Consider the following 12620-nt stretch of genomic DNA (forward strand, 5'->3'; position numbering starts at 1 on the left):
AGAATTTAACTTTTTGACCCTTAGTTGCTTTATTTGGAAAAAACATTTTTGCCGTACTCTATGATGGAAGAAATTCTGGGGCAAACAAAGCCTTGTTTGCAAGGTGACTGGGAAACTCCTTCACTGGAAGGTTGATTGGCCCTTCTGTAGGGACCATGCAGTGAGATGGGGCTTCTAAAAGTTTAAAGGAAAGAGGACTTTATTCTGCATGTGCTCCTAGATACTGGGCAAAAATCCACACTCCTCACCAGAACCCAAGTTAGAACATGTTGTATGTCTCATTTTGGAATGAGTTGTTTCCCTGCTTCTTTCCACAGATTAGCAGGGAGATACAATACTGAAGCCTAACACCAGGGCAGCTAAACTGTGAACGAGAGCATGACCTTTGGAAACACATTGGCTGTGTTCAGAGCAGGGCTCCACCACTCTAGCTCTGCATGACTGAGCTTCTTTGGTTTCGTATTTGTGAAAAGAAGTAGCCTTAACACACACCTGGTTAGTTGTTGTGGGGTAAAATGAGAAATAAACTCAAGTACTCAGAACAGTGTTAGGACATAGTATGCTTTCAATAATTAGCAGTTAATAATTCTTACCATCATGGACATATGAGTACTGAAATTAAGTTAGATTATACAGGTGATCTAAAGTCCATGTCTGAAGTCTGATCACAAGAAAATGATATACTCTGATCATGGTAACTAAGGCCCATGTAAGTGTTCAGTCAGTTTTCCTTCCATGGTATACATTTCTTCAGTTTTACTGAGTATTGGTAAGTCCAAAGTGGAGATGAAAAATTAGAAGTAATAACCCTAAATCATTCTGTATTTGCTATGAATACTTAAGACATCATCTTTATTTATTGTTTTGGAAACAATTTTACTTCCAAGAAACAATTTTATCTCTTGAAAAACTAGTATGTGTATTTCTATTAGGAAGTGAAACTTAAAGAAAATAGCATATTTTAACCCACAAGAGCACCAATTTGATATGGTCTTATACCTTCCTTTTTGCCTTAAATACCAGAAGTAGAACTAAAATTGTACTCCATCAAACTTAGCTATATCAGGGCTGGAGAGATGGCTTTGCGGTTAAGCGCTTGCCTGTGAAGCCTAAGGATCCCGGTTCAAGGCTCGATTCCCCAGGACCCATGTTAGCCAGATGTACAAGGGGGCGCATGTATCTGTAGTTCATTTGCAGTGGCTGGAGGCCCTGGCGTGCCCATTCTCTCTCTCTCTCTTTCTCTCTGTTGCTCTCAAATAAATAATTAAATAAAAATTTAAAAATTAGTAAAAATTAGCTGCATCAATAATTTTAATTTGAAAGATTTTTTCTTTCACACCAGGCTTTTGCTTAGTTCAACTTTCAGAATCTGAATGTAAGGCTGAAGATACAGGAAGTAACATATAGCTAGTAATGAAATAATACTGTACCCATAAGTGTTAGGAAGATCAAGTAACAGAACAAATCTGAAAGTATTTTCACTCTAATTTCTAAGTTAGAATTCACTGACTCAAGTTACTGTGCACTTCTCATTATTGTTCTACAACTTTGTTTCTCAAAGTTCTTCTAAATTCTAAATACTAACAAAATCTTCAGATTTTGCCCATAACATTTCGGATAAGACTCAAAACTGGTTCCAGCTGTGTTCTCAACCTTCACTTGCCCACAACATGCCTCCACATTGAGATTTCTGTTGTTTGTTTGCTGGAGGCTCTAGGCCTCTAATCATACTCAGCCCTTGATCTCGGATTCTTTCTTTCTTTCTTTCACCAGAACCCAAGTTAGAACATGTTGTATGTCTCATTTTGGAATGAGTTGTTTCCCTGCTTCTTTCCACAGATTAGCAGGGAGATACAATACTGAAGCCTAACACCTCCCTCTCTCCTTCCCTCCCTCCCTCCTTTCCTTCCTTCCCCCCTCTCTCTCTTTCTTTTGATATGGAATTTTTATCTCTGCTCTTCCTTTATGAGGCCCTGGGTCCATTCCCCAGGATAAGGGAGTAAGGGGAGAGGGAAAGTCCCTTTACAAATACTGTCTTTAGTGAAGCCTCCTTTTAGTCATCTCTCATTTGAACTACAGTCATAGCATTCCAACCTCTGTGCTTATCTCTAAGTTCTTATTTATTGACTGATAGCCCAAGTCACAGGTCCCATCATGACTGCTATGGGGCTGTAAAATCCTTTTATCTGTATCATGAACTGAAGTGTCTCCATACTTATGTCCAAAATGTCAAGTAAGGTATAAGAAGGAAAAAGGATAGATTAGCAGTTAAGGCGCTTGCCTGCAAAGCCAAAGGGACCCAGGTTCAATTTCCCAGCACCCACGTAAGCCAGATGCACAAGGTGGTACATGCATCTGGAATTTGTTTGCAGTGGCTGGAAGCCCTGACATGCCCATTCTCTGTCTCTTTTTGTCTCTCTCTCTCCCTCCCTCTCAAATAAAATAAATAAAAAAGAAGGAGAAAGGATATAATGGAAATTAATGGGAAACAGTTTGTAAACCTACCATTTTCTTTAAAGGGTACTTGGGATGAAGAATTTCCAGAACTAGCCATAGTCATTCCTGTGGTATAAATTAAATTATTAGACATTTTATAAGATAGCCAGATACTATAGATTTTTTTCCAAAAAACTAATCAATTCATAAAAATCAATAAAACATTACAATAGCAACATTCTCTTTGATTTGCACTGATAAAAAAATATCTCTTTCCACAATGGGTATACTTATTATTTTTAAATAGTCATTAAGAATATTTGCTTATTTCGCAGCATAAATTTAAACTCAAATGTGTTTTTGACAATGACATCAAGTGTGAAATACTTATGATAAAATAAGTTTTAAAAGCACTTGTCTAAATGGTAAAAGAAAATTTAATATTCAATAAAAATGAAAAAATGATATAAATAAAAATGCAGAAAATTGACTCTTAAGGGTGCATTTTTAAAAATGTATCTTTTTCTGAGACAGGGTGTCATGTAGTTCATTCTGGCTTCAAATTTGCTATTTAGCTGAGTTTTCTACTGCCTCCACCTCTCAAGTGCTGGGATGACACATGTGCATTTCCTTGCTGAGCTACTTACACTTTTCTACAGAAGGTGTCCTATTCCCCCGAAATGGGATGGACTTTCATGTATGATAAGGCTTCTTAATGAGATAACAAAACTTGTAAGCTGTGATATCTCATTTGATATAAGCATACTGTGAAAAGTATCTCCTAAAAGGTTGAGCAGTCTCTCATCCTATTTTCAACATGAAGTTACCTAGAGATGAGATGTTGCCTTTTATCTGCTTCAGTTTTTAACTGATTCAGTTTCAATTGATGATAGTATAATCTCTGAAAGTTGTGATTGCCTACATTCATAATGTAATGGTGGTTTTCATAAATATTTATCAAACACAAGGTATAGGTCTCTTCTGAACTATAACCATGTGCTCCACAAAGCCCCAATTCAATTACAAAATGAAAAAAATAATTTTTAACTTTAGGTAGACAGGACTAAACTTTGGGCCTGAGGAGGGCAATAAGTAGAAGATGTGGTAAAACAACAGAAGAGGGTGTCTTTTTTCCTCCTCCTCTCTGTGCTGCTCACATTCTGAGCAGTGGTTCAGATCTTAAAGATGGGTTTCCCTGATTTCCTTCCAAGATACAAAAGGCAAAGAATAACTTATCTTATAAGGCAATGTGTAGGTATACACACACGTATGTGTATCTTATAAAGCAATGTGTAGGTATACACACATGTACATGTGTCTTCTAAGGTAATGTGTAGGTACACACACACATGTACCTACACATGTGTAAATATACACATGTAATAAGCACTTACCCAGCCTCCATTTTATTTATTTATATTTTGAGGTAGGGTTTTATTCTGGCCCAGGGTGACCTGGAATTAACTATGTAATCTCAGGGTGGCCTCGAACTCACAGTGATCCTCGTAAGGCGTGCGCCACCACACCTGGATCCCAGCCTCTTTTTATGAGTCAAGGCCTTGCTATGTAGCCCAGGCTGGCCTTAAACTCATGATCATCTGGCCTTGGCCTCCTGAATGCTGGGATTATAGGAATATGTTACCATACCCTTAGTGAAGTAGCTAGATGGGAGAATTTGAGAAAATGTAAATCAATTAAAAATTTCCATCTATTTGCCATAATATTTTTTATAAAATACAGTTTTAGAGATAATTATATTCATTTCAAGCTAAATATGCCCTTCAAAAAAGCAGTCTAAGTATATCCTTAAAAAAATGCAGCACTATGGGGCTGGACAGATGGCTTAGTAGTTAAGGCACATGCCTGCAAAGCTTAAGGACCCAGGTTTGATTCCCCAGGTCCCACATAAGATAGATGCTCATAGTGGCACATGCATCTGGACTTTGTTTGCAGTGCCTAGAAGCCCTGGCACACCCATTCTCTCTCACTCTCTGACTGTAATAATAAATAAATAAATAAATAAAAATAAAATATTAAAAAAATGCAGCACGATCAGAGTCTGCACACTCAGGTTTACAGAGGAAAGGTCAACAGAAAGCAATCCAACGTTATGTACAGGACTGTGTGGGCTCCACTAGATGACTGTCAAGACTACTATGACCAGGTGGAAGCTGAGGAGTACTGGTGTCATGAAGCAGTCCCCATGACAAATCAATTTCTGAATTTTGCATGAGGCATTTTAAATTTGTATCCACAGTTTGGGTAACTAGGACATGGACTCCATAATAAGTTGTTTGCTTCACTAGAAGCATGGGGTATGGGAGAAAAAGGTAAGCTTATTTATGCTGACCTATAGTATGGGCTTGATCAGGGTCTTCAGTAGATGAGTCTGATTCATGTTTCCTCCTTTCAGGGCTTCTATTTAAACTTGCAACAGACTTTGAACTAAAAGAGGGAAAGGAAGGTAGGAGGGGAAGTGTCAATGTGAAAAGAATATAGTGAAAATAAAATGTCTCAACAAAAACAAATGTATGAAATGTAGAATTTACAAACATGTAATCTGCATTAGTCAAGCATGCTCTTACTTAGGAAGTTTTGTGAGTCCTCCCCAGGATTCTGGGTCAGATCTTGCCATCTGGTGGAAGGGTTTCCCCACCAACTCTGCCATGGCTTGTGGTAAGGATTCCATGTTAGCAATGACATTTTTCCGATGAGGACAGAGAGAAGCCTGACTGAGATCATGGTAGGATTTACTCATCCCTCTAGGCTTTTCCTCCCATGAAGCCTTGTCACTCTTCTCTTTTGAACTGTTCTGCAATGGCTGGTAAAGCGACAGCTCTGAGCAGGAGAGCCTCTTCAGAATCTCAGCTTGGACTGACAAGGGTCGAACGGCAAGTTTGTTCAGAGTGCTGCTGGCCAGACTGCCAGTGCTGATAGCGCGTCCCATATTAAATCCTCTAACAGACTCTGCTTGCAGATTCAGGCTCCTAAACGAAGCTCTCTCTACAAGGAAATAGGATTGCTTTACACGAGGGAAACACTGCAGTACCTTCATGAGAAGAGTTACTTTAACAAGCAAAACACAGCATGCAGATTTTAATTATCTGACTGCCACCACAAAGAGGTAGCTTTCAAAGTGTGGCACTCGAGAGTTTTCAAAAGGCAGCTTGCAGATGTTGGTTTTCACACCATCTCTCCATCCTTTTAGTTTCCGTTCACTCAGCTAACCCAGCTCTTCCCACTCCTTCACCTACCAGCTCCCTTCCATCCAGTGATGTCTGCAGTTCAGACTTGCAGACCCCAAATTCCTTTTGGCTTTCCGTTAGAAATGAGTGACATTTAAAAGAGAAAAATTTCCACCCTCAGAGTGCTTGTGCTAAAATATAGCAAACTAAGGATGGGGAGAGGGAGAGAGGAAACCAGGACAGGCTGACATGCTGAAAGAGAAGCTGTGCAGAAGAGAGATAGCTTGACCCACAGAAAAACTCCTTGATTATCATGTTGCTTAAAATCTTACTGCACATCGTGGTGATGGTGTATTGCTCTGGAATGTATTGAAAACCATGGAACTGTCTTCCTTACAACTGGATGTTATATAAATTATAGCTCAAAAGTGCTGCTACAATTTAAACAAAAAGCTTTTAAAGCAAATTGTTATATCTTTACTAAGCCAATCCCACCTTCCCACCTCAAAAACCTCATGATCTTACTGAGACACAAGAAGAACCAGAGGACAATCACAGTCCCGATCTCCCCTCTAGAATTTAAATTCAGTAATTCTTTGGGACAGGCCCTTGGCTATTCTTTTCCATAGCAGTATTTTAACAATTGAATCTTTTTTTTTTCGAGATAGGGTCTCACTCTAGCCCAGGCTGACCTGGAATTCACTATGGAGTCTCAGGGTGGCCTCGAACTCATGGCAATCCTCCTACCTCTGCCTCCCGAGTGCTGGGATTAAAGGCGTGCACCACCGCGCCTGGCCACAATTGAATCTATTGCCCACGACTATTGTATGACATGTAAATAAAAGATGAGGAACACTAAGTTTCATGAATTAAGCAATCCACATCACAAATCACTCTTGCTGATCCCCTGTGGAAAGTAATGAAATAGTCTTACACTCTATTTTAGTAAAGCATGATCAATATGTAAAAAAAATGTAATGTAAGATAGCTGGGAAAAATTCCTTTTAAAAAGAAAATGACAAATGGTAACTGCCTTAGATCTTTAGATTCCATTTCACTTATCTTCCTAGAAGACTAATAATATTTCACTTAAGGTAGAATGCAGGTAGGAAAGCACTGAGCTTTTCCACACACATTCATCAGAAAGAAGTCTGAATGAACATGCCTCAGAATCACCAGGAAAATCTGATGGTTTTCCTCTAAAATAGAAGAAGAATCCAAGTTAAAACAAAACCTTAAAAAAGATGTTGGTTTTAAAAACTTGCCAGCATCATCTTAAACTTAAAAATGAGTTTTTATTAGAGTAGGTAGCATTATTTCTATTTTTTTTTATTTTGAGAGTAAACTTTAATTGAAGAAGGACAATAGAATCAACTCAATTACAGGAAACCCCTTTATAGCCCAACTTTGGCAGTGATATAAGCAGCCTGGTGGGTATGTCATACAAATTCACTCACAGCGTACTATCACATATACTTTTGGGATAAAAGCATAAACCATTTTCTCATCTCATTTATCCTAGTGCCTCTCACCTGGAAAGGACTCCAGCCTGAACCATCAGTTAGGGAGAACAGTAAAGGAGTTTATAATCTAGTATTAATGTTTCAAGTTGGAATTCAAAGGCTTGCAGCTTTTGTATCTGTTTTGGCTCTGCTCAGTTCCTGGTACCATTTTTTACTTCTTTCTACTGTCTATTTATATGCAGCCTCTTTTGAAGAAAGAGGCTACATTTATTTTGACATTGCATACTACTTATTACTTAGTAATATTAAGTGCTCAAAAAATGATCATTTCTTCATTTTATTTCATGAGAATTACCTGCCTATACGTTTTCAGACAGGAGGGGTACTGGGTTAGGGATTAAGAGATCAGTGTTCCAGCCTAATTTCAACTTTTACTATGAGGTTGGGGGATAGGGGAACATTGTATTTTCTGATCCTATTTCCTTATTAGTAAACTCTGATTTTTTTTACTGTATCAACACTCTATGATGTTAAGAGTTAGAACACATATGTTAACCTGTCAAACTCCTATGGATCCCAGTAATTTGTACATGTTTATTATGTCTAGGAAAATAGACCAATGACTACTTCTAACCTAATTTGAAGTAGAACATAATTCCTTTGAAGGCTTTATAAAGCATAGGAAAGCATATAGATACAGCATATCAAAATACTTTTATCTTGTGCTTACAGATATCTAGCTGGTTTGTTTCTAGGGCCTAGCCTGTGAGATGTATAGCATTCCCCCTTCATGGATGAAGAAAATAAGATTTTAAAATTCAGTTTCTGTCCTAAGAAAATCTTAAGTAAGATTTTCTGTCCTAAGGCCATTCAGCTACTATTTAGCAGTATCAGATGTTATGTAGGATGTATTGGAGAAGCATAAGGTAGGATAGCAGGAACATCTCCCACTGCTGCTCATACTACCACTATTATTACTGCTGACTCACAGAAGAGGAAAAGCAATACTGGTAATGGTGATAACGTAATAATAACGAATATATACTAAATACTCACTTTGCTGGGAGTTCTTCTTCTGGTGGTGAGGATTGAACTGAGGCCCTCATGAATACTAGACAAGTGCTCTCTCACAGAGCTATCTATTCTTGGCCCTAGTCTACTGAGCTCTTTTAAAGTGCTCTACATGTATGAATCCAGTTTTTGCTGTGAGACACCCTAACATGTAGGTATTATCCTTATGCTAATATCTTTATACACAAAGATACTACAACAGAGGGTTTAAAGTGCTCTACATGTATGAATCCATTTCTTCTGTGAGATACTTTAAGGTACAGGACTATCCTTATGATAGTACCTTTGTACATAGAGAAACTACAAGAAAGATCTTAAAGTGAACACTTAAATGATACACCATTGACTTTTTAGTGTGAGAAAAGTAGAGGACAGAAGACTGCCTCCATACTTCTCTTCTTTTTACTTTAACACATTCAAAATGATATAATCTTGGGCTGTAGAGATGGATTAGCAGTTAAGGCATTTGCCTGCAAAGCTGAAGGACCTCAGTTCAATTCCCAAGGACCTACGTCAGCCAGATGCACAAGGTAGCACATGCGTCTGGAGTTCATTTGCAGGCTGTCTGCCTTTCTCTCTCTTGCAAATAAATAAAACAATACATAAAATATTTTTAAATGATATAATCTTTAATTGTTTGATCTTGGTTTGTATCAAATTAATATTAGCCCAAATAGGAATGCTGATAGCTATAATGTTTGATAGTTTCACTATAGTTTGAAAATATATAGAGGCATATAAATTTTTAGTACAGAAAAACATGGAAGTAAAAAGTAATGTGATTATAGTTGTATAATCACATCATGTTTTTAGTATGCATAAAAATCATTACTAAGGAAATCCAGCTATAATGCCAAAATGCAGTTTCTAGGGACCCAGTTTCCAAAGATTTTGTTTTTGTAAGGTTCACATAGGCTCTGAGAATCTTCATCTTAAACACATGACCTCCTTTCACTTTGATTCTGAAAGGTTGAAAAATATCTTTTCATAGTTACCATCTCCCTAGTCTAATCCTACAGGAAAAATGTTTTCTGAAAGATTTAAAAATGTGAGAAAGTTCCAGGAAAGAACTCACAGCACAGTTAGCATTGTATGTTTTAATCACATAAGCCAGAACACTTTACTTAAGTCTAAGAATTTACTAGAAAGAAGTGATTTTGTCTCATTTTAATCTCTACAGGTTCTGCATAATTTGACTTAAATATTTCAGTTTTGCGCGAGTGATGTGTCCAGAGCTGGTTTTCGTGAGAGCTGAGTATCACTCTCTGACCTTTTACACTGGCCACTATGGTTACCCCCTTAGCCTCGAGCCAGGACTGCTTCCAAGAAGACGAGCAGATGGCAAATCTGCCAGGGCAGCCCTACCACCTAACTCCACAGTCCTGGGTGCACACACCACGCTTCTGCCCTTTTCTCATTCTTTCCTTCAACTGGAAAGCCCTTCCCAACTCTACTTAAGTAGCTTGTCCTTCAAGCCCAAGCCTTGACCTGCCAACATAGTGTGTAAGTTTACTGAGGGTATAGAAAGCGTGATCTAGTTTTTAAAATAATATTTATAGCCAATAGCTTACTATTAAGCATAAGGTGAGATAAGCATTTCAACAGGTTCTTCCACACTCTTCTGAGGGTGCTGGTTGCAAAATGAACATGAAGTTGAAATATTAACTTCATTTGTGACACCTTTATAGACTTTGTTTAGGCATTTTAAAGAGAAACCTTAAAAGTTTTCATTCTGAAATACCTTATTATATATATACACATTTAATTTTTATATTATATTTGAAGCAAAAACATCCTGCTGGAGTCATACCAAACAGCTTGCTTCTCCTTACCGATGTCTTGGGCGTCCTGGTTGCTCTGTCTTGCTCTCATCTGCAGCTGGAACTTGTGCTGGGAGGAGCAGAGCTGGAGCAGGTACTGGCACACCTTACTATTGTCGGTCTGGAACGTGTGCTTTATTCCATCAGATGTGTTCTGTAATGTGATTTTCTTTTTCTACAATGTGAATCAAAGATATTTATAATGAGGATGTTTTTCTGTGATGGTTTTATATGACAAAATACTCTAACCTTTAATAAATAAGTAGAGCTATTATTTGTAGTCCCAATTTTTAGGCAAAGATGTTCTTTAAACTACTCAAATTCTCTGTTATGAATAAATTTATTAAATAAATTAATATTATTTGTCACTTTCCAAAATTATAGCTAAATTAGATTGTATTCCATTCATCAGCATAGGAAAGCATTTTTTAAGGTGTGTGCCACCACGCCCTGCTTAAACTGTACTTTTTATTTTTTGAGATACAGTCTTGTTTTAGTCCAGGCTGACTTGGAATTCACTATGTAGTCTCAGGGTGGCCTCGAAATTATGGCAATCTCCTACCTCTGCCTCCCGAGTGCTGGGATTAAAGGCATGTGCTACCACACCTGTCTTGTACTCCTTTACAAAAGAAAAAAAAAATTCACTTATTTGTTTATTGGAGGGGGGAGAGGAAGAGGCAGGTAGGCGCGCGCGCGTGCACACACACATACACATACACACACACACACACACACACACACACACGGAGAGAGAATGAGAATGGGCATCATGCCAAGGCCTTTAGCTACTCCAAACAAACTTCAGATGCATGTGTCACCTTGTGCATCTAGCTTTATGTGGGTTCTGGGTAATTGAACCTAGGTCCTTAGGCTTTGCAGGCAAGTGTCTTAACTTCTAAGCCATCTCTACAGTCTGGAAATCATTTTTGAAAATAAGATTATTCATTTTTGAGTTGTTGGAAATGTTTACAAATACTTAAACTGTTTAAAATATTCTCTAAAGAAATACTTAAACTGTTTAATATATTCCCTAAAGAAAATGAAGTTAAATAAGATGTTTAAAAAAATTAAGATGCATTGGTAAGACCAGCAATCCAGTTAAGGAGAATCTGGATGGAATAAAGGTTAGGATAGAAGATGTGGGAAGTTAAGGAAATTATAGGTAGCTGGGCAAGGTGGCAAACACCTATAAGCCCAGGCACTGAGACAAGATCACTTAAGGCTAGGAATTCAAGACCAGGCAATGTAACTAGATCTTACTTAAGAGAAAAAGAAAGAAAAAAAGAATAAAATCGAAAGAATAAAACAAAACATAATAACAGAGTATTTATTCAAGAGAGAGAGACAGGAGATAGAGATGGGGCGGGGGAGGAGAATGAATGAATGAATATGGCATGCCAAGGGCTCCTGCCACTGAACACTAAATGCAGATGCATGAGCCACTTTGTGTCTGACTTTATGTGGGGTAATCAATATTATTATGTTGATGTTTCTTGAAAAATAATGTGACTTTTATAAAGAGGTCTCAGAATTTGTTGTGTGTACTGAGGCTTATGAGTAACTTCTCAAATAGTTGGGTAATTCTTTTCCTAACAAATGTATCACTAACTACTGTCAACTAATCCACCAGCATACTTAAAAGCTGTAAATCTCCCAGTGATGGGAACATTAATATGACAGACAGACTCTCGCTAGTCAATCAGTCAAAAGAGGTATAAAGCCAGGCTTGGTGGCACATGCCTTTAATCAAAGTACTCGTGAAGCACACATAGAAGGATTTCAGTGAGTTCAAAGCCATGCTGAGACTAGATAGTGAATTCCTGGTCAGCTTGGGCTGGAGTAAGACATACCTTAAAACAAACCAAACCAAACCAAACGTCCTTGTGTTGAGCCTTATTCATAGTCCACCACGACTTTTATATTGTTTAAAATACCAGCCTAGTGAGAACATGTCAGCCCAAATGTGAGCTAAAGGTATCAGTAGTCCTGAATATCATTTATTAAGTAAATCCCTGAATATTTTTTTTCTTTTTCTTTTTCTTTTCACTGTAGCCCAGGCTGATCTGAAATTTACTATGTAGTTTCAGGCTAGCCTTGAATTCACAGTGATCTTCCTACCTTGGTCTCCAAGTGCTGGGATTAAAGGCTTGTGCTACCATGCCTGGCTCCTGTCCATGTATTCTTTTCTTTTTCCTTTTTTTAAAGATTTTTTTTAGAGAGAGTGAGAGCATGAGAGAGAATTGGTGCACCAAGGTTTCAGCCATTGAAATTGAACTCCAGATGCTTGCCACACCTAGTGGGCATGTGTGAACTTGCTCTTGCTTCACCTTTGTGCACCTGGCTCACGTGGGATTGGGAGAGAAGAACATGAGTCCATAGGCTTTGCAGGCAAACATCTTAATTGCCAAGCCATCTCTCCAGCCCCTAACATATTTTTGATTCATCTCTGGGATTTTCCAGATGACACTGTAATGTTCAGATCCTCCACATGCAAGATTAAAATAGGCTTTTAAAGCTGTTTTCTGTGAATATATTATTTTCCAAGAATCACTTTTCCAATAATCTTCACAGACAGTAAACACTGTCTGCACAAAGTCATGGGACTAGTCTGCAAAATCCAGTAATCATGGGCCCACTCTGATTCA

The 12620-nt window shown here is 38.0% G+C and overlaps 1 protein-coding gene across 13 annotated transcripts in view; it reads right to left on the minus strand.

The window, feature by feature from the left end:
• The window catches only part of Ptpn13 (protein tyrosine phosphatase non-receptor type 13), a 216730-nt gene that overhangs the window by 71754 nt on the left and 132356 nt on the right, over positions 1-12620 (minus strand). For 10 of the 13 annotated variants that reach the window (XM_045142565.1, XM_045142568.1, XM_045142567.1 and 7 more), the window contains 4 exons: positions 9988-10150; positions 5022-5439; positions 4787-4881; positions 2506-2562 (listed from right to left, as the gene is read on the minus strand). In XM_045142565.1, coding sequence (XP_044998500.1) covers positions 2506-2562; positions 4787-4881; positions 5022-5439; positions 9988-10150 — 733 coding nt within the window. The remainder of the gene's footprint in view (positions 1-2505; positions 2563-4786; positions 4882-5021; positions 5440-9987; positions 10151-12620) is intronic. The other 3 variants (XM_045142573.1, XM_045142569.1, XM_045142570.1) reach the window with 1 other exon arrangement.

Source organism: Jaculus jaculus, chromosome 2 (genome assembly GCF_020740685.1).
Source record: "Jaculus jaculus isolate mJacJac1 chromosome 2, mJacJac1.mat.Y.cur, whole genome shotgun sequence".
Classification (NCBI taxonomy): domain Eukaryota; kingdom Metazoa; phylum Chordata; class Mammalia; order Rodentia; family Dipodidae; genus Jaculus; species Jaculus jaculus.